The sequence below is a fragment of the Melozone crissalis genome, unplaced genomic scaffold (genome assembly GCF_028551555.1).
Source record: "Melozone crissalis strain CALT ecotype California unplaced genomic scaffold, PUWL_Pcris_2 ptg000073l_1, whole genome shotgun sequence".
Taxonomy (NCBI): Eukaryota; Metazoa; Chordata; class Aves; order Passeriformes; family Passerellidae; genus Melozone; species Melozone crissalis.
The window spans coordinates 6848695-6871132 of NW_026535850.1; the positions used below are offsets into that span (position 1 = coordinate 6848695).

General features: G+C 51.1%; 1 protein-coding gene across 1 annotated transcript; it reads left to right on the forward strand.

Moving 5' to 3' along the window:
• Positions 1-21343: 21343 nt before the first annotated feature.
• Positions 21344-22111, forward strand: LOC128946052 (olfactory receptor 14J1-like; the record flags this gene model as incomplete). The annotated part of the gene is made up of 2 exons (XM_054289982.1): positions 21344-21805; positions 22103-22111. Coding segments are annotated over 2 exons (471 nt in total), but the record flags the coding sequence as incomplete, so codon positions are not given.
• Between the last annotated feature and the right edge of the window lie 327 nt (positions 22112-22438).

Here is a 22438-nt window from a genome sequence, read left to right on the forward strand (position 1 = left end):
TACACAAGATTATGTGAAAGTCTCCAAAGCAGCTGGTTTGGTGTTAAACTGCTGGCAGAAGCATCTGGGTCATCTATTTTTAGCCAACGAAAACTGATGGTGTCAGTCACATAATGCCCAGGGTTTGTCCTGTAAGCCAGCTCTGGCTGAGGGCTGCTACTCAGGCCTGAGCACATCAGCAGCTGAAGTGACCACGACTGGGAATGGCAAAAACACCCACTGGGACTGGCCCAGAGGCCCTGGGACTCCCTGGCATGGATCACCTCAGGAGACAGGATTTCAGGGAGCCCAAAGGACTTTTGGGAGAGCTGCTGCGGAGACAGAGGGAATGGCACAGCTGAATCCCTTGCCTGGGCACCCTTCTGCTGTGGGGCTGCTGAGGGAGGAGGAACAGCAGGTACCCATGGCCACCCCAAACCAGGGCCTCGTGGGCAACACGGCCCCGACCGGGGCTGCGGGACCCCATCCCTGGGATGAGTCAGGAGCTGCAGAGCTGGGAGTGCTCAGCTAGAGCCGCTGAGCCTTCAGCAGCCCCACACGGCCAGAGCGTGAGCCCAGTGGGGAGTGGGCACTGACAGGGACTGTGGGGCCTGAACCAAGGCCCAGCCCCACTGAGAGCAGCTGTGCTGGACATGCTGCAGCTCCAGGAACAGCTGGAGTCCCAGGCAGCCAATGGGTGCCACCACGGACGTTCCTTTCTTTATCCTCAGAAAGGCCACTGGGAAGCTGGGGAAGTGTCAATGAAAGGAGTAGGGATGGTGGGAGCTGTGGAACAGCACTGACAGGAGAAACCCAAACTCTCCTGAGAAGGGAGGGCAGAAATCCCTGGTATCCAGCATCCTGCCACAGAAACCCATTCCCAGAATTACCAACATAAAACCATCCTCCAATTCTCTGGATTGTGCTGCTCCTCACCCACTGACACCTCCCCACCAGAGTGAAGCTCTGAAGTGGGATTGATGGAGGAAAGCTGAGCCCTGAGCCGTGCCAGGGTCAGTGCCAGGAGCATCCCCTGGCGCTGTTTGACAGCACCTCTGCAAGAACCGGGGATGCAAACAGGACAAACCTGAGCCTCTCCCACCATCAGATACCTCAGAGCTTACACAGCAACACGGCCGTGGCTCTCCCGAACTGGATTTAGGAATGGCACACCTACTGCAGCCATTGGATCCAGATGTGCCCAGATTCATTTGGGACTCCTGCTTTTGGTGTCTCTGCCTCCTCTCCCTGCCCCAAGGAGGCTCCTCTCTCCCCTCTCTCTGCCCTGACAAGACAATCACACAAATAAAGACGTGGGATTGCCAGGTGCTGAGGGCTTGTAGAAGGAGCCTTCTCCAGGTCTGGCCTGTTTCCAAAACCCACACAGTGTCCTGCAGCAAGGAAACTCCTTGTTCACCCTCTCCAAGGGTGTCAAACTCAGGAAGAGATTCCTGACACCCTGTCCAGCTGGGAGAGCTCCTGTGTCTCCATATCAGGAGGCAAAATCGAACACAGGAACCATGGGGGGACTGAGCTTGTGGCATGGGGACATCTGCATTTATTTCCCAGTGACAAACAAAAATGTGGAATGGTGCCAGAGCTTGTTCTGATCTACATCAACCTTTGATAAACATCCCTCGTCCTGACAGCGACTCCTCTGCAGCTGCTCTGGGAGACCTGGGTTGAGTGCAAAAAGAGGAGATTGCAGTGGTGCTGAGGTGCTCAAGGGGGCCCATTTCAATGCTCTGCTGAAGTCCAAGGACATTGTATTTCCCCAGGGAGCAATGTCCCTTTCTGGCACTCACTGCCCATGAGGGACATTGTTCAGTTGCTGCCCTTGGGTGGGTTCCAGCCACAGGGAGAGGAAGGAGGAGATGATCCCACCCATGGCTGCTGCTGGGTCCAGACAATTGGTGAGATAAAGCTGAGCCAGAACCTCAGCATCTCTCCCAAAATCACAGAATCACAGAATGGCTTGGCTTGAAAGAGACCTTAAAGTTCATCTCATTCCACCCCCTTCCATGGGCAGGGACACCTTCCATTATCCCAAGCTGCTCCAAGCTCTGTCCAACCTGGCCTTGGACACTGCCAGGGATCCAGGGGCAGCCACAGCTTCTCTGGGCAGCTTCTCTGATCTCTGCCCAGGTGAGCAGGGACAGGACCCAAGGGAACGGCTGGAGCTGGGCCAGGGCAGGGCTGGGCTGGGGATCAGCAAAAGCTTCTTCCCCCAGAGGGGGCTCGGGAACTGTCCAGGCTCCTCAGGGAATGGGCACAGCCCCGAGGCTGCCAGAGCTCCAGAGGCCTTTGGACACCGCTCCCAGGGTGCTCAGGCTGCGATTGTTGGGGGGTCTGTGCAGGGCCAGGGGCTGGACTGGCTGATCCCAATGGGCCCCTGCCTGCCCAGCCCCTTGTGCAATTCTCACCCTTTGGCTCAGCCTTTGTGCCTCCTCGAGGCGCTGGCAGAGCTGGGTGGGACAGGGCAGGAGCGGGGCAGCCCCAGCGTTGCCCTGTGTGTGACACCCCAGCAGTGACAGCCCCAGTGTTGCCCTGTGTGTAACACCCCAGCGGTGACAGCCCCAGCGTTCCTGTGTGTGACACCCCAGCGGTGACAGCCCCAGTGTTGCCCTGTGTGTGACACCCCAGCAGTGACAGCCCCAGCATTGCCCTGTGTGTTACACCCCAGTGGTGACAGCCCCAGCATTGCCCTGTGTGTAACACCCCAGTGGTGACAGCCCCAGTGTTGCCCTGTGTGTAACACCCCAGCAGTGACAGCCCCAGCATTGCCCTGTGTGTGACACCCCAGCAGTGACAGCCCCAGCATTGCCCTGTGTGTAACACCCCAGCAGTGACAGCCCCAGCGTTCCTGTGTGTGACACCCCAGTGGTGACAGCCCCAGTGTTGCCCTGTGTGTAACACCCCAGTGGTGACACCCCCAGCATTTCCCTGTGTGTGACACCCCAGCAGTGACAGCCCCAGCGTTCCTGTGTGTGACACCCCAGTGGTGACAGCCCCAGTGTTGCCCTGTGTGTAACACCCCAGTGGTGACAGCCCCAGCGTTCCTGTGTATGACACCCCAGCGGTGACAGCCCCAGTGTTCCCTCCCTGCAGTCGCTCCAAGGGAAGCATCCAGAGCCGCGTCCAGTCCATGGAACTGAGCGGCCACTGCCCACCCCGGCCTGGGCTTATGTGGATTCCTTTGCACACACCTCGGGGAAGGTCCCCATGGCCACTGCACAGTGCCACAGACAAGTGTCAGACACAGTCACAGAACTCTGCTCAAAGCTGACAGGGGGAGTTCATTAAAAAAGAAACCAAAAAAACAAAGAAAACTAATAAAAAACCAAACTAAACTATACCAAAAAAACCCCAAAACCATCACCTAAACAAGAAAAAAATACCAAGAACAAAAAAGCAACCGAGAAAAAACCCCAAAATCCAAAAAGCAAACAAACAAATCAAAACAAAGAACAAAAAACCAATCCAAATAAACAAAAAAAACCCAAAAAAACCAAGAACAAGAGAACTCCCCCCAGCAGAGCTCTTCCATCCTTCACTTGTCACACCTGTACCCACACAAGACCCCAGGCTGCAAAAAATGGGGGTTCATTGGGCACATTTGCTAGAGAAGCAGGTTTAGGACAGGCTCTGAGCAGAACTGTTCTCAGCTGAGCCAAAAAGGCCCCTTTGGCATCTGCAGGGCCGTTGGAAATGCAGAGACCCAGCCCACAGGGCAGAAAAGGGCTCTGAGTTCCCCTCCCCTGACACTAAACCCTGTTCCCAGGCTGCTTCAAACTCAGGATTCTGCTGGAGGGCTACGCAGAGCTGAGAGTGGGCTCTGGCTTCTCCGTGTTGCGTGTCCTAAAGCTGTCTGGGAGAAGGAATGTTGGGTCAGCTCAGCTGGCACAATCCCTCCTGGCGCAGGGCACAACCCCAGGAAGGGCTTTGCGTGCTGAGGCTTTGCTGCAGGCAAGGAAAGGTCCTGGCTCAGGGTGACCTTTGCTGCTCAGCCAGAGCCCCGAGTGCCCCAGCAGAGAATGGCAGCACTGCCACGGGCAACCATCACCATTGCATGGACACCATCACCAGGGCCCTGTTGCTATGGTCAGTTTCCAGGGCAACCATCCCCACCTCCCTGTTGCTATGGTCAGCTTCAATGGTAACAATCCCCAGCCCCCTGTTGCTATGGTCAGTCCCTCGGGAGCTCCATGGAGACCCCATGCCAGGGGTGGTTGCCATGGACACCAGCTCAGGCCTGCAGCCAGAGACCGTTGCCATTGCAACCATTGGCAGCCCCATCCCCAGGCTCATGGGATCCCAGAACCACAGAATTGGCTGAGCTGGGAGGGACCCATCAGGATCCTCCAGTCCAACTGCTGGCCCTGCACAGGACACCCCAACAATGCCAGCCTGGGCCTGGCAGCGCTGTCCAAACGCTGCTGGAGCTCCGAGAGCCCTGGAGCTGGGACCCTTCCCTGGGGAGCCTGGGCAGGGCCCCAGCAGCCTCTGGGCAAAAACCTTTTCCTGACATCCAACCTGAGCCTGCCCCGACTCAGCTGCAGCCGTTCCCTCCACTCCTGTCCCTGGGCACCAGAAGGAAGAGGTTCCCACAGCCCCAGCCAGGGACCGCTCCCAAGGCTGTTGCCATGGCCACCAGGGCTGGGACCAGCTCGGATGCCTGGTTTCCACAGGCCGGGGTTCAGGAATGGGATTCCCCAATTTCCTGCTCCTGCTAAAACCACGCTGCCCTCGCTGCCCTCCCACCTCTTCTAGAAAGAAAAATAGGCAAAGATCCCGGGCTGGGATAAGAACAATTTATTGGGAACAGAAACGAGGTAAGGAACAAACAAGAACAGAAGCAATATTGATAACAGAAGGGATAAATGAAACTGTTTACAGGGAAAACTAAAACACAACTCGCTGGGTCTGCCTGGCCACAATTTCCCCTGTCTGGAAAGGACACCCTTCTTCTCAGGGAGAGAGAGAGTCCCTTTTCTGCACCTGGAAATGTTCTGAGGTGGGAGTGAATGTAATGACACAGCCATGGCCAGACCCTCATGTTTTTCAATGCCACATCATGTCACTGGCAGGGGCAGGAAAAGGGACAGGTGTCTTCCCAGCATGGATCATGGGGAACATGGATCACCAGGGTTTCTCCCAGTGTGGGTTCTCCCATGGGGGATGAAGCTGGAGTGGTGCATGAAGCTCTTCCTGCACTTGGGGCATTGGCTGGCCGCCCTTTACTGGTGGCTCCGTTGGTGTCTTGTCAAGTGAGAGTTGCTGGTGAAGCTCTTCCCACACTGGGGACACTCGTAGGGCCTCTCCCCAGTGTGGATGCGCAGGTGGATGATGAGGGTGGAGTTGTGCTTGAAGCCCTTCCCGCAGTCGGGGCAGAGGAAGGGCCTCTCATCTGTGTGAATCCGCTCGTGCAGGAGGAGATTGGAGCTGCTCTGAAACCTCTTCCCACAGGTTGGGCACTCATAGGGCCTCTCCTCAGTGTGAATGCGCCGGTGGGTGACGAGGTGGGAGTTTTGCTTGAAGCCCTTCCCACACTCAGGGCAGAGGAAAGGCCTCACCTCTGTGTGAATCTGCTGGTGCTGGAGGAGATGTGAACTGGTCCGAAACCTCTTCCCACACTCGGGACACTTGTAGGGCCTCTCCCCAGTGTGGATGCGCAAGTGGATGATGAGGGCAGAGCTGCAGCTGAACCCTTTCCCACATTCTCCACACTCATAGGGCCATTCCCCACTGTGGATCATCTGGTGGCAGATCAGGGCGCTGCTTTGCCTGAAGCTCTTCCCACACTCCAAGCACTTGTGGGGCTTCTCCCCATCATGAAGCTGCCCATGGGTCACCAATTCTGAGCTCTGGCTGAAGCTCTGTCCACCTTCCTGGCACAGGGTGGGTCTTTCCTCCTCAGAGCACCCTGGGCTGGGTTTGGAGCCCGTCCTCCTGTGGAATCTCAGCGGATTTTCCTCCCAACTGTAATTCTGCACTGTGGAGTCACTCAAAACTGCCTCTTCCACAAGGTTCTTCCAAGGAGATTTTTCCTCTGTGGTCTCCATCCTCAGCTTCTTGTCTGGGGGACGAAGGACAAGGAGAGGATGGGATTTGCCTCCGTGCCAGAGCGACGGGGAAGGAGATCCCCCCAGTGCATCACTATCAAGACGGCATTGGCAGCAGGGTTGCCCTGCAGCCGGGGGCTGTGCTGGGCTGGGAGATGGAGCAGGAGAGAGGGGGAAAGGGGCACTGACTTCCTCCTCACCTGCCTGGGTGTCCCAAGGCTCCTTCCTCTTCCTCGCAGCCTCCTCCTCCATCCAATCAAGGTCTGGGAATGGGAAATCCTGTTCTGGGAAGAAAACAAAGGGTGTGCACATTGTCTTTTGTTCTGGTTTGAAGGCAAACCTGGGGGAGAGTCTAAGTCAGAATTACAATTTAATAAGAAAGTGAAGACCAAGGCAATGATACAGAAACCCTGCCTTAAACTGACAGAGTCAGGATATAACCTGACACCCTGGTGGTGAGGGTGGTGGCAGCAGTGCCATTAAATGGTGGCTGCAGTCCTGTTGGAGTGATGAACGTGATTCTGTCAGAGCAGTGATCCTGCAGAAGGGTCTGGTCTTCCTCTGAAGGTCCAGTGGTGGTTATGGAGCTCTTGTCCTCTGGCAATCCAGTAGCCAAGGTGCTCCTGGTGTTGCAAGGCTCAGCTCATATCCAGGTAGGAATGCTTGGATCCTCCCCCTGGGCGGAGCATCCCACAATGGGATGATGGAATTTTATCAGCCCTGCAGTGACACTCAATGGCCCATTAGCAGAAGATATCTCCCCTGGAGAGCGTTATCAAGGGTGAGTCATGGAAGAGATAAAGAACATTGCTGCACCTGTATATGGCAGTTGATGAAGGTGGGGATTGAAAACATGCATTTTGTTACATCTAGCATGGCAACCTGAAACAGCGGGGTAATCCCTGCTCAGGTGGTGAACACCACCCTTATCCAAACTGGCTCAGCTGTAAAACGCCCACCCCGGGAAGGCCACGTACACAGGGGACAATTTCACACTTGCCCTGTTCCAGGGGAGGTCTCTGTCCCTGTCACTCCGGTGCTCTCCCCCCTTTTCTATTTCTTTCCCTCTTTCTCTCTACCTCACATTTACTGTTCAATAAAATCCATTTTGGATTTGGTCTCGTTAGCACCTTAATTGGGGCAGAGGAATCTCTATAACAATTTGAATAACCAGACTGTGACATTATTTTAGCACAGTGGGTTCAGGGCACTGTTCTCTGAATCCAAGTGCCTTTGACAACAGCATAGTTCCCTCCTCTGAGGAGGTTGTGGTTCTTTCTGGAAGAACTCTTGAAAATTTGGACACTGTCCCTCCTTCTTCCTGGGGAACTCAGGGGAGAAATGATGAAGAAAACGGCTGTTGTGAGTGACCAGTGAAAAAGAAAATATTTTGTTGTCCTTCCTTGAAAAGTTTGTAAAAATCACTGGAGGAAAGGGACCAAATGTTACCAGTGAGACTGACAAGGTTCATTCACTCCAAGGTGAAGAACACAAGGGGCTGCTGAAAGTCCCAGAAGAAGCTCAGCTCAAGTAGCTAAATTCCCAAATAACTCCAACCAGGGGTCTCCAGGAGGAGTTTTTGGAGTGTGTTTGGAGCCATCAGATCCTGGACTCGAGCCCCAGATATCTCCGGGCTCCCTAAGAGGAGCTTTTCTGGGGGGAGAGGAGACACAATCGCCCCTTGGGAGGGTCCCGGATGAGAGGGACGCGGACCTCCCTGGGGAATGGCCTGTGGTGACAGGGACAGCGACAGTCCATGGGGAATAGCTTGGGGTGCCAGAGACAAGGACAACTCCCCCAAACTCCTGCCAAGCATCCCCCAGGGTGAGAGGCACAGAGACCCCTTGAGCATCTCCTGGGCACTGGTCAAAATAAACTTGGCAGAAATCAAACTTTATCCTACAAAAAATACCTTGATGAATATTTGATTTCCCACAAGTCACATGTGATGAAAACACAAATCCCAAACATGAATAAACTGACAATAGAAGCAATTCTGCGGCAATTCCAAGTTACATTGGTTCCTGCATAGCTACAGATCAGCTGCTGGCAGGTTCCAATAAAAGCAAAGTGCAAATTTGGCCCAATGCAAATATTAATAAAAGGAAGGGGAAACTCAGTGTAGCTGTCAAAAAGGTGACAGGAATGAAGAGAATAATGATTCTCACATTTGACAAAGCCCACAAGCCTGTGAATTCTGGAGTTATTTGGGAATTTAGCTACTTGAGCTGAGCTTCTTCAGGTTGCCATGCAAAATGTAACAAAATGCATGTTTTCAATCCCCACCTTCAACTGTCATATACAGGTGCAGCAATGTTCTTTATCTCTTCCATGACTCACCCCTGATAACGCTCTCCAGGGGAGATATCTTCTGCTAATGGGCCATTGAGTGTCACTGCAGGGCTGATAAAATTCCATCATCCCATTGTGGGATGCTCCGCCCAGGGGGAGGATCCAAGCATTCCTACCTGGATATGAGCTGAGCCTTGCAACACCAGGAGCACCTTGGCTACTGGATTGCCAGAGGACAAGAGCTCCATAACCACCACTGGACCTTCAGAGGAAGACCAGACCCTTCTGCAGGATCACTGCTCTGACAGAATCACGTTCATCACTCCAACAGGACTGCAGCCACCATTTAATGGCACTGCTGCCACCACCCTCACCACCAGGGTGTCAGGTTATATCCTGACTCTGTCAGTTTAAGGCAGGGTTTCTGTATCATTGCCTTGGTCTTCACTTTCTTATTAAATTGTAATTCTGACTTAGACTCTCCCCCAGGTTTGCCTTCAAACCAGAACAAAAGACAATGTGCACACCCTTTGTTTTCTTCCCAGAACAGGATTTCCCATTCCCAGACCTTGATTGGATGGAGGAGGAGGCTGCGAGGAAGAGGAAGGAGCCTTGGGACACCCAGGCAGGTGAGGAGGAAGTCAGTGCCCCTTTCTCCCTCTCTCCTGCTCCATCTCCCAGCCCAGCGCAGCCCGCGGCTGCAGGGCAACCTTGGTGCCAAGACCGTCCTGCCGGGGATGCACTGGGGGAATCTCCTTCCCCTTCCTTCTGGAATGGAGGCAAATCCCATCTTCTCCTTGCCCTTCCTTCCCCAAACAAAAAGCTGATGATGGAGACCAGGGAGGAAAAATCTCCTTGGCAGAACCTCATGGAAGAGGCTGTTTTGAGTGACTCCATAGTGCAGAATTCTAATGGGGAGGAAAATCCCCAGAGATCTTGCAGGAAGAGGGGCTCCAAACCCTGCCCAGGGTGCTCTGAGGAGTAAAGACTTACCCAGAGCCAGGAAGGTGAACAGAGCTTCAGCAAGTTCTTGGAGCTGATGGCCCAGGAGCAGCTTCATGATGGGGAGAAGCCTCACAAGTGCTTGGAGTGTGGGAAGAGCTTCCGGCAGAGCAGCACCCTGATCTGCCACCAGATGATCCACACCGGGGAACGGCCCTACGAGTGTGGAGAATGTGGGAAGGGCTTCAGCTACAGATCCAACCTTGTGACCCACCAAGGCATCCACACTGGGGAGAGGCCCTACGAGTGTCCTGAGTGTGGGAAGAGGTTTTGGACCAGCTACCATCTCCTCCTGCACCAGCGGATTCACACCAAGGAGAGGCCTTTCCTCTGCCCTTACTGTGGGAAGGGCTTCAAGCAAAAGTCCAACCTCATCAGACACCGGCGCGTCCACACTGGGGAGAGGCCCTACAAGTGTCCCCAGTGTGGGAAGAGCTTCACTCAGAGCTCTCACTTGACCAGTCACCAAAGGAGGCACTGGTAAAGTAATCTCTGCCAATGCCCCAAGTGCAGGAGGAGCTTCGTGCACTGCTCCAGCTTCAACCCCCATGGAGGACCCATGTTAAGCAGAGCCCTGGTGATCCATATTCCCCATGATCCAGTCTGGGAAAACACTTGTACCTTTTCCTGCCCCTGCCAATGGACATGATGTGGCTCTGAAAAAAACACATGAGGGTCGTGGCATGACCATGTCATTATATTCTCTCCCACCTCAGGAAATTGCCTGGGGCAGGAAAGGGACTCTCTCTATCCCTCTCTCTCTCTCTCTCTCTCTCTCTCTCTCTCTCTCTCCTGAGAAGAAGGGTGTCCTTTCCAGGCAGTGGAAAATTGTGTCCAGGAAGAGACAGTCAGTTATGTTGTAGTTTTCCCTTTATTTTATCCCTTCTGTTACCAGTATTATTTCTGTTCTTGTTTGTTCCTTATCTTGCTGCTGTTCCCAATAAATTGTTCTTATGCCAGCCTGGGATCTTTGCCTTTTGTGCTTTCCATTGGGGGTGGGAGGGCAGCGAGGGCAGCGTGGTTTTAGCAGGAGCAGGAAATTGGGGAATCCCATTCCTGAACCCCGGCCCATGGAAACTGGTCCCAGCTGGTCCCAGCCCTGGGGGCCATGGCAACAGCCTTGGGAGCAGGTCCCTGGCTGGGGCTGTGGGAACCTCTTCCCTCTGGTGCCCAGGGACAGGAGTGGAGGGAACGGCTGCAGCTGAGTCGGGGCAGGCTCAGGTTGGATGTCAGGAAAAGGTTTTTGCCCAGAGGCTGCTGGGGCCCTGCCCAGGCTCCCCAGGGAAGGGTCCCAGCTCCAGGGCTCTCTGAGCTGCAGCAGCGTTTGGACACCGCTGCCAGGCCCAGGCTGGCATTGTTGGGGTGTTCTGTGCAGGGCCAGCAGTTGGACTGGAGGATCCTGATGGGTCCCTCCCAGCTCAGCCAATTCTGTGGTTCTGGGATCCCATGAGCCTGGGGATGGGGCTGCCAATGGTTGCCATGCAACAGCTCTGGCTGCAGGCCTGAGCTGGTGTCCATGGCAACCACCCCTGGCATGGGGTCTCCATGGAGCTCCCGAGGGACTGACCATAGCAACAGGGGACTGGTGATTGTTGCCATGGAAACTGACCATAGCAACAGGGGGCTGGTGATGGTTGCCTGCTAAGGATCAGATTTTTCACAGGCCCTCAGAGGGTTTCATGGGGACTTTCCAAGAGTTTCCAGGCTGTTCCAGAGCTGGAATGTCACAGGCAGGGACAGGGGCTCCATGGAGACCTCCCAGGGCTTTTTGGAGATGGTAAAGAGCCGTGGGGTCAGAGGTAGTCAAAGCCATTCCATGGTGACATCCCAGGGCACCTTAGGCGGCAAAGGCACTGGTCTGTCAAAGGCACTCGCAGCGTCTCCACGGTGACATCCCAGGAGTCCCCAGGCTGCCAAAGAGCCGGGATGCCCCAGACACTCACAGGGGTTCCTGTCATGGGCACAGTGGGAGCGTCAGGCAAAAGCTTTATTTCTTTATTGGAGAAACTCCTGCTGAGTCATGAGGTGAAGAAATGACACCCAGTAGCCATCATGGTTCCTCAAACCCCTGCAGGGCCCCTAGACTTCTGAAATTCCTTTTAAGAGAGGAGACTGGGAGTGGCTGGATCCAATCCCAGCCCCAGAATTTGTCAAAGGTATAAAAGATTGAACAGGTGGAATTCAAATTTTACACAATTTGTCCTGCAGAATCAATGATAGAATACCCGAATAATTTATATAAATATGTCTCTAGCTTATTCTCATCATGATCAGATGGAAAGATCACTAGCACAGTTATTTATTCCACAGATCAGGAGCTATAAGAATTATTAGAATATCGTGCTGTGGGAAATTTTGAAGTCAACAGGGCCTTGCTGGAATTGCTGCAGCCCATTGCAGGCAGAGCCTCCTGCTCCAGCAGGAACTGCCTTTCCTGTGCCATGAGCAGGGCAGGTCCTGATGCAGGAAAAGCCCCAGGCCAGCCCCAGGCCAGCCCCAGCACAGGGAAGGCCTCGGGCACAAGGGCAGAGTGCCGTGCTGGGAGCTGGGCCAGGGAGAGCCTGAGGCACCAAAGGCCCCTTGGCAGCAGCAGCTGCTTGCAGGCCATGGCCAGAAGCCTCCCTTGGCTGCCCGGCCTGGTGGCCACCACTGCAGAGCTGCTGCCTCAGGGCTCATTCCTGGCTGGGCTCTGAAAAGCCACTTCTGCTCCAGGAGCCTGACTGGAAAGCCATTGGCCCCAGCACCTTGGGGACAAGATATTAATGACAAAACTCTTCATGCCAGCAGAGACAAGGCAGGGGCAGAGGAAAGGGCAGAGCCAGGCCCAGGGGACAGGGCTGCCATGGTGATGGCTGTGAGGTCACTGCCCCTGCAGCAGCCTGGCTGCCCTCAGCAGACATTCTGGCCAGAAGCGTTGTGGGGGCACCCAGTACATCAGAGAACCACAAAACAGGAATTCTGTCCAAGGGGATGAGAGGGTTCCCTTGGGTCAGGCTGCACAAAGCTCCTGCTCTTGGACAATTCCTGTGATGGGGCTTCCAATTCTCTGGAAAAACGGTTGCCATTTTGTGCCACTCTCATAATTGTAAAATATTTCCTCTTTCTAGCAAATGTAAATCCACCCTCATTCAATTTAGAGATATTGAGCCTGTCACTGCAAGATTTGCGAGTAAATGCCTTTGACTACATTTTTCCATTTTCACAGACTTTGGAGAGGAACCAAAAATCTCCCAAGATGGGATTTGGAGGCCTCATCACATAACCAGCAGGGATGGGCTGATGGCTCTGGGGTTGTTCCAGATTGAAGGCAAGATGTATTCTATTACCATCTGTATGGCAGTTGTCTTGTCAAGTGGGCAGTTTTCCTTATCTCTCTCTCTGACTGATCACAATCACTTCTCCCTTGGGAGAGGCATCTGCTGATAATGGGCTATTGAATGTCACTGCATGACTGATAAGAACTCTAATATCTGACTGTGAGATGCTCCGCCCAGAGGGAGGAGCCAAGCATTGCTACCCAGATATAATCTGGAGATTCTGGAATACCAGAAAAGCTTTCTCCACTGGATTCCCCAGAGGAACAGCAGCTGCCTTTTCTCCCACTGGATCTTCAGAGGAAGAATACATCCTTTTCTACAGGACCTCCTGCTCCAACAGAACCACACCTGACACTCCAGGAGGACTGCAGCCACATTTCTAATTGGACTGCTACCAACATCCTGACCCACAGGGTGTCAGGTTGAGTTGTGACTCTGTCAATGTTGTTCTAGTGTACTGCATTGTTTATTTGTTTAATTTTCTTCCCTATTAAAGAACTGTTATTTCCTGCTCCCATATCTGTGCCTGAGAGCCCCCTCAATTTCAAAATTATAACAATTTGGAGGGAGGGGGTTTACATTTTCCATTTCAGGGGTAGCTCCTGCCTTGATTAGCTGACACCTGTCTTTTCAAACATTAACAAGGGGAAAGTTTCAAAGCCTCAGTTATAAAGCAAACAAAGTTTGGAGGAACAAATAAAATATGAATTGGGGATGTTCTATTAGTTCCAGAAGCAGGGTGAAATTTATTAGGAAAGGATTTACAGGTGCATTTTGACATTCTCTGGAATGCTCCCAGAGAAAGGGAAAATGGTAGTTAAGCTTCTCCAATTAAGGGAAGAAAATGAGGAGAAAACTCAAGAGATGGTTTGGGCAAAACCAAAAAACTGAGGTAAATTGAACATGAAACCTATAGTAATAAAAATAACTAATGAGCATCATCCAGTTCAGCTATGACAATATCTACTCTCCCTGGAGGGGAGACGAGGACTACAGCCGCTGATCCAGGACCTACTTGAAGACAGGACCTTAGAACCATGTATGTCCCCCCATAATACACGCATATTACCAGTAAAGAAGTCAAATGGGACTTACAGGTTTGTCTAAGATTTGAGAGAAGTGAACAAAAAACCAGTGAATTGATACCCAGTAGTGCCTAATCCCTATACACACCTAAGTAACATGCCAGTGGTTTAGCATGATAGACCTAAAAGATGCTTTTTGGGCATACCCACTGGCAGAGAAAAGTGGGTAGTCTTTGCTTTTGAATGGGAGGACCCCGATTCTGGGAGGAAGCAACAGCTTCGGTGGACTGGGTTACCCCAAGGGTTTTCTAAATCCCCAAACCTCTTTGGTCAAGCGCTAGGAGAAGTAACGCAACTCTTCTCCATTAAACCTGAGATAAAGCTCATCCAATATGTAAATTATTTGCTTTTCTCAGGACAGGAAGAAAAAGAAGTTTGGGAATCCACCATAGTGTTGTTAAATTTTCTGGGGGGCCAAGGACTTCAGGTATCAAAAGGGAAACTCGAATTTGTAGAAAGAGAAGTAATATACCCAGGATTTGTGATATACCCAGCTCCAAGGGACCTGGCAGATGAACCCTGAGAGAATTACAGGGATAGTCTCACTCCCACCAAAAACTAAGAGAGAAGTCAGAAGGTTTTTAGGCCTGTTGGGATATTGTAGGCTATGGATTGGAGGATACATGCAGGCCATCTGGTTCTTGTATGAAAAGTTAATTGAAGAGATTAGGTGGGAAAAAGACAATGAACAAAAGTTTGAAGCTTTGAAGCAAAAATTAGTTAGTGCACCAGCCCTGAGTCTTCTTGCCTTAGACAAACCCTTCTATCTGTCTGTGGATATAGAAAAAGAAGTAACACATGGAGTGTTAGCCCAGGACTGGGGAGGATCCAGGAAACCACTGGCCTATGTATCATAATTACTAGAGTCTGTCAGCCAGGGGTGGCCAACCTGCATTCAGGTGTGGCAGTGACTGCCCTACTCATAGCAGAAAGCAAAAAATTAACCTTTTGGGGGAAAATTGAAGATATATGTCCCAGACTCAGTAACAAGTATCCTGAGCCAAAAGGCTGACAAATGGCTCACTGATTCCCAAATGCTAAAGTATGAAGCCATCTTAATAGATAATGGTTTAGAGCTAATTGTGAGTAACCAACTCAACCCTGCCCCGTTTTTGTATGGAGAACCAGATGAGGCACTAATACATAATTGCCTAGAGGTTATAAACTGTCAAACTAGAGTAAGAGAGGACGTAACAGATCAACCACTCCAAGGTGGAAAACGATTGTACATCAATGGATCTTCACAGGTAATAAAGGGGCACAGGTTATCGGGGTACGCTATAGTGCATGAAGGGTTGGTAGTCATAGAAAAGATAAAGTAACTTTCCAACTGGTCAGCCCAGGCATTGAGTTGTATGCCCTAAAACAAGCTCTGGATATATTAGCATAGAAAAGGGGAACAATATATACAGACTGAAAATGCACTTTTGGAATAGTGCATATATTTGGAAAAATTTGGGAAGGGAGGGGGCTATTAAATTCAAAGGGAAAGGGACTGATTCACAAAAAATTTGTCTTAGAAGAGTTAGAAACCGTACAATTGCCAGAGAAGTAGTGGGGGTATATGTTGAAGGACATCAAAAAGGGGAGCAAGGGAACAATTTAGCCAATTTAGAAGCTAAAAATGCCACTGAATCAGCGACAGAAAAACTAATAATAGTGTTAACACCCATGAGAGAAATGCAAAAAGTCCCTGTATTCAGTGGGACAGAAGAGGAAGATTTCTTGGCACAAATAGGAGCCAAGAAAGATAAAGGGAAGTGGAGATTAGCAGATGGGAAGCAAATATTGAATAAACCCTTTTCCAGGAAAATGCTAGAAGGCATACATGGAACAACACACTGGGGTACCCAAGTGCTAAGTGATCAATTTTTAAGGGATTTGGGATGCAAAGGAATTTTCAGAATAGCTAAGCAAGTAACTGAACAGTGTGTGATATGTCAACAAGTTAATAAAAAATAATGAGGGAAACACCCAGAGGAGAGCAAGAATTAGCCTTATGGCCCTTCCAAAACATCCAAGTAGCCTTTACTGAGCTTCCCCAGGTACAACAGTGGAAGTTTTTGCCAGCGATAGTAGATCACGTGACTCATTGGGTAGAGGTGGTACCCACTATGAAATTCAATGCCAATGTTGTGAGTAAAACACTTTTAGAATCAATCATTCCCTGATATGGGATGGCAAACAAGATTGATTCAGACTGGGGAACTCATTTCACATCAAAGATATTGCAGAAAGTTGTTCAGGCCCTGGGAGTAAAATGGGAATTACACACTCCATGGCATCCACAGAGTTCCAGTCAGGTTGAGAAAATGAATCAAACTCTTAAAAGAGCTCTAGCTAAGCTAATAATTTAAACCCAAATCAAGGATAAAATGTCTCCCTTTGGCCTTATTAAGAATTAGAACTCAACCCCAGTCAGATCTGAGGGTGTCACCCTATGAAATGATGTTTGGGTTACCCTTCCTGACCTCACCCCAGAAGGCTGCCACCTATGAGAAAGGGGAAGCCAATGCCAAGAAATAAGTGATGTCTATAGCACAAACCTTATAAGGGCTAAGATATAGAGGGGCAATTCCTCAAACTACCACCCTGGATTTCAGAATCCATAATGGGGATTGGGTGATGATTAAGCCATGGAGAGATCAGCCTCTAACTCCTCAGTGGGAAGGTCCCTTTCAGGTACTGCTCACCACTGAATCAGCCGTGCAAACTGCAGAGCGGGGATGGACTCATGCCAACAGAGTCAAAGGCCCAGGAGAGGAACCCGAAGAGTGGACTATAACATCCAGGCTGGGTGAAACAAGATTGACTCTCAAGCAGAGATTTACCAGCATCTGTTGAGGAGAAGTACACAAGGGACTGTCAAAGGCAGTGGGACAGCTTCCTTAAGAAAATAAGACAAAGGAAGGAGGGCATGACCAAGTTGGCCCCTTTGCTTGCTACCAAGAAGGCTCCATAGACCTGCTGTGGGTAGGAACCCCATAGGCATGGTAAGGTAGGGACAAAAGGCCATACCAGACCTCTATCATTCCTCAGTTGTCTTTTAATTCAACAGAAATCTGAAGGCAAGACTGAGTTGGCCTCTGTACTCACCCCTAAGAAACACCAACTATGGGTATCAGGCACATAGGCATTGTAGATGGGAGTCAAAGCCATACTGGACCTCTGTGATGCCCTTTTGTTCATTCCAAATAAGTGTGTCTAAGGAAAACCTGAGGTTTTTTCTGCTGTTCCCACTGTCCTTGCCCACATCAACAGATGCTGGTATGACTCATTCAAGAGAGACAGAAAATTTTTTACCTAACTGTTCGCACAAAATGACTTATAGAAAAAGAAAATGGGGGCTTGTTATAGATGTGTAATTCCATGGTTGATTTTCACAGTTAAGGGGTGAATATTAAATATATATGTTAAGAGAAGTTTTGTAGATGTATAGTTATCCTTCCCCTCCCCCTTGCATTGTTATCACAGGATGGCCTCAGTAGTTGGGGCATTTAGGAGGGTCGGCTTCTTACTGTTGCAGCACCTTGTGGGATCTCAGTCTCTCAGAACTGGGGCGCAGGGTGAACCAGACTACCCCTGGGGGGCTCGGGAGTCCTGGAATGTTGCCAGAAATGTCTGGTGGCTGGACTTTGATCCCACATGGGAGATGACATCAGTATGAGGACGGGAGGATTTCACTGGGGTGAATGGTGAAGGGACAAGTTAATTGGAGTGTGAAATACAGGGTTTAAGATCCCTGTACAGGGGGGTCTAGAGAGGTAAGATGGAGGAATTGGGGCGTGCCCTTCTCCTTCTTCTTCTTCCTCTAGGCCTCCATCTTCTGTGGTGGAGTTGGCACTCCAGGATTGGATCTTACTAGGGGAACACTGGTTAATAAGGGTAGAGGGTATTGGAGAAAAATGATAAATATTGTATACGTAACTCCAAGTATAAAGATAGACGACCGCCCCAGGGGCTCTCAGTGTGTGCCCATGGCTGACTGCTGAGCAGAACTCTGTCAGGCCAAGAGAAAATCTTTTAGATAAGCATTTAATAAACACTGAGACCGAGGACAAATCTGAAGCTTCCTCTCGTCCTTTCGAACCCGGGGGCCCAAGGCCATCTTTGGGCTTTTCCCAGACCATCTAAACAGCACCCAAAATCCGACAGCACCTGACCTCCAATCAAGGTGTTAGACAGTGATCTCCACCACTGGAGAGTGAACAAGGAATCGATTCACAAGACTTTGGGAGGGGCTAGAGGTGTAAAAGACAGAATATCCATTTTGTAGATGAGCACACAGTGACTGAATTTTTGCTCCCAGCATTGTATCCTTTTCTTTATTCAGTTTTTGTTGTATTTTCATGAGGTCTCAATAAACAATTTAAATTTTTGAAAGTAAAAATAATTTCTCTCATGGGTTGGGGAATTTGGGGCAAGGTTGTCCACACTGGGTCAGCTCCTAGGTACAACTTCACTGACCTGGCCAGACCTCCTTAGGAGAGACCCTGGATCAACATCAATCACAGGATGATGCAATCACCTCTTTTATAGTAAGAACAGCAATAAAAGACACCCTTTAAGATAGGATTGCATATTTCTCAGAAGCTCCTTGAAATATTTCTCCATAACTGTAAAAGGAAAACTTCCTGATGAACTGCTCCAGACCAGAGAGAAATCAAGGCAGGGCCATGGTTTGTCAGGACTTGCTTGATCCTAATGAGCCCTGTGGTGCATTTGGAGCTGAGCCCTGGAATCCTGGGCCTGACGGGAGATCGCACAAACCTTCCCAGGAGTCAAAGTCAGTGGAAAATCCCAAAGTGTCTCAAGGCACCAATGGGTCTCACTGAGGTCCATCCCAACACAGGCTCCTCATGGACTCCTTGGAGGAGAGAAGTGGAGACCAGGACGGCAAAAAAATTTCTGAGAGACTCAGTGTAGAAAGGAAATTCCAAAGTACCCTAAAAACCGTGAGTACCTCAAAGTATTAATGAGCACCACTGAGTGTCAGTACAGAGCTCTCAAGGGACTCGTTAAAGCAGATAATTGGGGCCATGATTGCAGAAACCTCTCAGAGAGTCTGTATCAAAAGGGAAACACCAAGTACCTTAAAATAACTGAAGTACTCTGAAGCATTAATGAGCCCCACTGAGTGTTGTTACTGACAAAGCCTCTCAAGGGACTTATTACAGCAGATAATTGGAGGCCATGATTGCACAAACCTCTCAGAGACTCCAAGGCAAAAGCCAAACTCAAAGTCCTTTGAAAAACCTGCAGTCCCTGCAGGGAGCATTCAGGAGCCCCCAGCGCCATTGCTGAGCAAGGCTCCCCAGGGACTCCTTCCAGCAGATCCCTGAGGCCACTGGGATGTGGGCTAGGGGGGGATGCTGAGGGCAGGACAAGGGGCTGACAGTGCCCAGCCTGGCTGGGGCTGTGCCAGGAGGCCCCAGGGCCTCAGGACAAGGTGTCTCCTCACAGCCCTTGGTGGCACAGACCCTGCTGTGCCCCAGGGCACCAAGACTTGGCTTCTCTTTGTCCCCACCTGTCATCACTGCCTCCAGTTCTCTGCTCTGCTTGGGGCCTGGGGACACTTTCTCAGTTGTGTCCCTCACTGGGACCCATTACAAGTCCAAGAAACTTTGGAGTTGGATTCTGACTTGGAGTTCTGGAGAGGTTTCTTCAGCTCCCTCTCAGGGACTGATGTTCAAGGCCTGAGCACAAAGCCCCAGAGGCTCATTACAGTCCTTGTGCTTTGTCTGTGCTGCTGAGCTGGCCTGGGCTCCTGGCACAGAGGCAGCTCCTGGTAACCAAGAAGAGCTTCAAAAGCACATTTCTCTTGATGAGCAGCTCTTCTGCCAGCCCAGCAGGGCTGGGGCACTGCCTGCAGCCAGCCCAGGCACAGCACAGAGGCACAGAGAGCTTCAATCAGTCAGGGCTGGAAAGATGCTGAGAAGTGCCTGGGGCAGAATCACTGCCAGCCCTTGGCACAGGAACCTCTGGCTGCAGGACAATGCAGCTGCAGCTGCTGGAGCCATGTCCTATAGCTGGAACATCCCAATGCCTACAGACCCTGTGAGTACATTCTCTGATTGTCTCTTGTGCAGAGCAGGCAGGGGTGCCCAGGGCTGTCCTGCAGAGCAGGGTCCTGCAGCCCAGGGCGCTGTGCTGGGGCAGGGACTCTGCTGCCTGCCAGGGACAGCTCTCAGCCAGCCCTGGCAGCTGCTTCCAGCACTGAGGGACAAGATCTGGGTGGGAGGAGACAGCTGGTAAGGCTTGGACGTGTTCTCCTTGTGTGGAGAGGATGCTGCATTGTTCAGGACTGCTTCAAGGATGGCATTTAAGGCCACAGCACTTCCAACTAGATTACACAGGGAGCATATTGAAACAGGGGCTGCATAAAAGGGAAAATCCTGCTTTTTTATCTACTGCTCTGAGTTAGAAATTGAACATACATATTCATCTCTCATTTCAGGTTGTGAAATATAAAAATAATCTCCCAATCTGAGTAAACCAGGCAGCAACAGCAATCAACACAGGACCCCCTAGAGGCTGCATCAGTGTCACTTTTTCTGCCTCCTCAGGGTCACTCTGACGTTACCATCAGAGCCTGCAGAGCCAGAGCTGCCCCTGGGCAGTGCCAGAGGTGGGAGGGGTCTGCAGGGCAGAGCTGAGCCCCCAGGCCTGGGCTGGGCCCTGGCAGCACTGGCAGGGCCCAGCCCTGGGTACAGGGAAGCAGCTGCTGGCAGGGACAGCTCCAGGCAGCAGAGCCCTGGGCAGGCAGAAGGGGGGAAAGTTCCCCCAAGGCTGTGCTGGGATATTTCAAGTCCTCTCCAAACCCACCTATTGTTGTCTTATATATTACAACAGTTCAATTATCATTATATGTTGTCTCAGAGATTAAGAGTTCTGTTGTCTTACATTGTCTTATATATCAAGAGTTCTCTTATCATTATTGTGCAAGGATTTCATACCCTCAGAGTTTCATACCTCCTCTAAGAACTGACTGTTCTTGGTCCTTGCAGCAACCATCGGACTCCAGTGACTTCTCTTTTATACCACTAGTTCTTATTGGTTACAGGTGTTGCCTGTTATCATCCAGCCTGTTTCTCATCTTTAGTAGTAGGGTGCAGCTGCAACTTGTTGGGGGAAGAGATTACATTCTACATTACCCATACTGTGTCCTCCTACAACCTATTCCATGATTGCTTTTCTTAGAGATCCCCATGCCAAGGCACAGCAAATGTCCAGCAGCAGCTCCATCAGGCACTTCCTCCTGCTGGCATTGGCAGACACACAGCAGCTGCAGCTCCTGCACTTCTGCCTCTTGCTGGGCATCTCCCTGGCTGCCCTCCTGGGCAACGGCCTCATCATCAGCGCCGTAGCCTGCGGCCACCACCTGCACACGCCCATGTTCTTCTTCCTGCTCAACCTGGCCCTCACTGACCTGGGCTCCATCTGCACCACTGTCCCCAAAGCCATGCACAATTTCCTCTGGGACGCCAGGGATATCTCCTACTCAGGATGTGCTGCTCAGGTATTTTTCTTTATGTTTTTCATTTCAGCAGATTTTTACCTTCTGACCATCATGTGCTACGACCGCTACGTGTCCATCTGCAAACCCCTGCACTACGGGACCCTCCTGGGCAGCAGAGCTTGTGCCCACATGGCAGCAGCTGCCTGGGCCAGTGCCTTTCTCAGTGCTCTCATGCACACAGCCAATACATTTTCCCTGCCCCTGTGCCATGGCAATGCCCTGGGCCAGTTCTTCTGTGAAATCCCACAGATCCTCAAGCTCTCCTGCTCACACTCCAACCTCAGGGAACTGGGGCTTCTTGCTGTTAGTGTGTGTTTAAATTTTGGTTGTTTTGTGTTTATTATTTTCTCCTATGTGGAGATCTTCAGGGCTGTGCTGAGGATCCCCTCTGAGCAGGGACGGCACAAAGCCTTTTCCACCTGCCTCCCTCACCTGGCTGTGGTCTCCCTGTTCATCAGCACTGGCTTTTTTGCCCACCTGAAGCCCCCCTCCATGTCCTCCGCATCCCTGGATCTGGCCCTGTCAGTCCTGTACTCGGTGGTGACTCCAGCCCTGAACCCCCTCATTTACAGCCTGAGGAACCAGGAGCTCAAGGCTGCTGTGAGGAGACTAATGGCTGGATGCTTTCAGAAACATTAAACTGCTGCCAAATTTCTGAAAATCACTTCTAATAAAAGTCATCTTTGATACTTCTTGTTTGTTTAATTGTGGAGGGAGGGGTTCCCTTTATTTTAATTTTTTTATCTTGTCCACATAGAAATGTCATTGTTTGTGCCATTTCTCATTTTGTTTCTCTCCGCCTTCCCTGTGGTCCAAGACTATGTCAATGAGTGGTTGCACTCTCAGTGGCATTAAAGGAACTAAAGGATCTCGCAGCAAAGTTTTCTGCAGAGATGCACTTTGGCTGCCTTCTCTGGAGCTGCAGCAGCAATGTCTGTGTGCAGAGCAGGGGGCAGATCAGTGCTGGCACAGCAGCTCTGCTCCTGGAGGCCACACCATTCCTCATCCAGGACAGGAGCCATTGGCCTTCTTGGCCACCTGGGCACACTGCTGCCTCCTGTCCAACCTGCTGTCCATCAGTCCCTGCAGGTCCCTTTCTGCCTGGCTGCTGTCCAGCAACTCTGTCCCCAGCCTGTAGCGCTGCAGGGATTGTTGTGGTCAAAGTGCAGGACCCAGCACTTG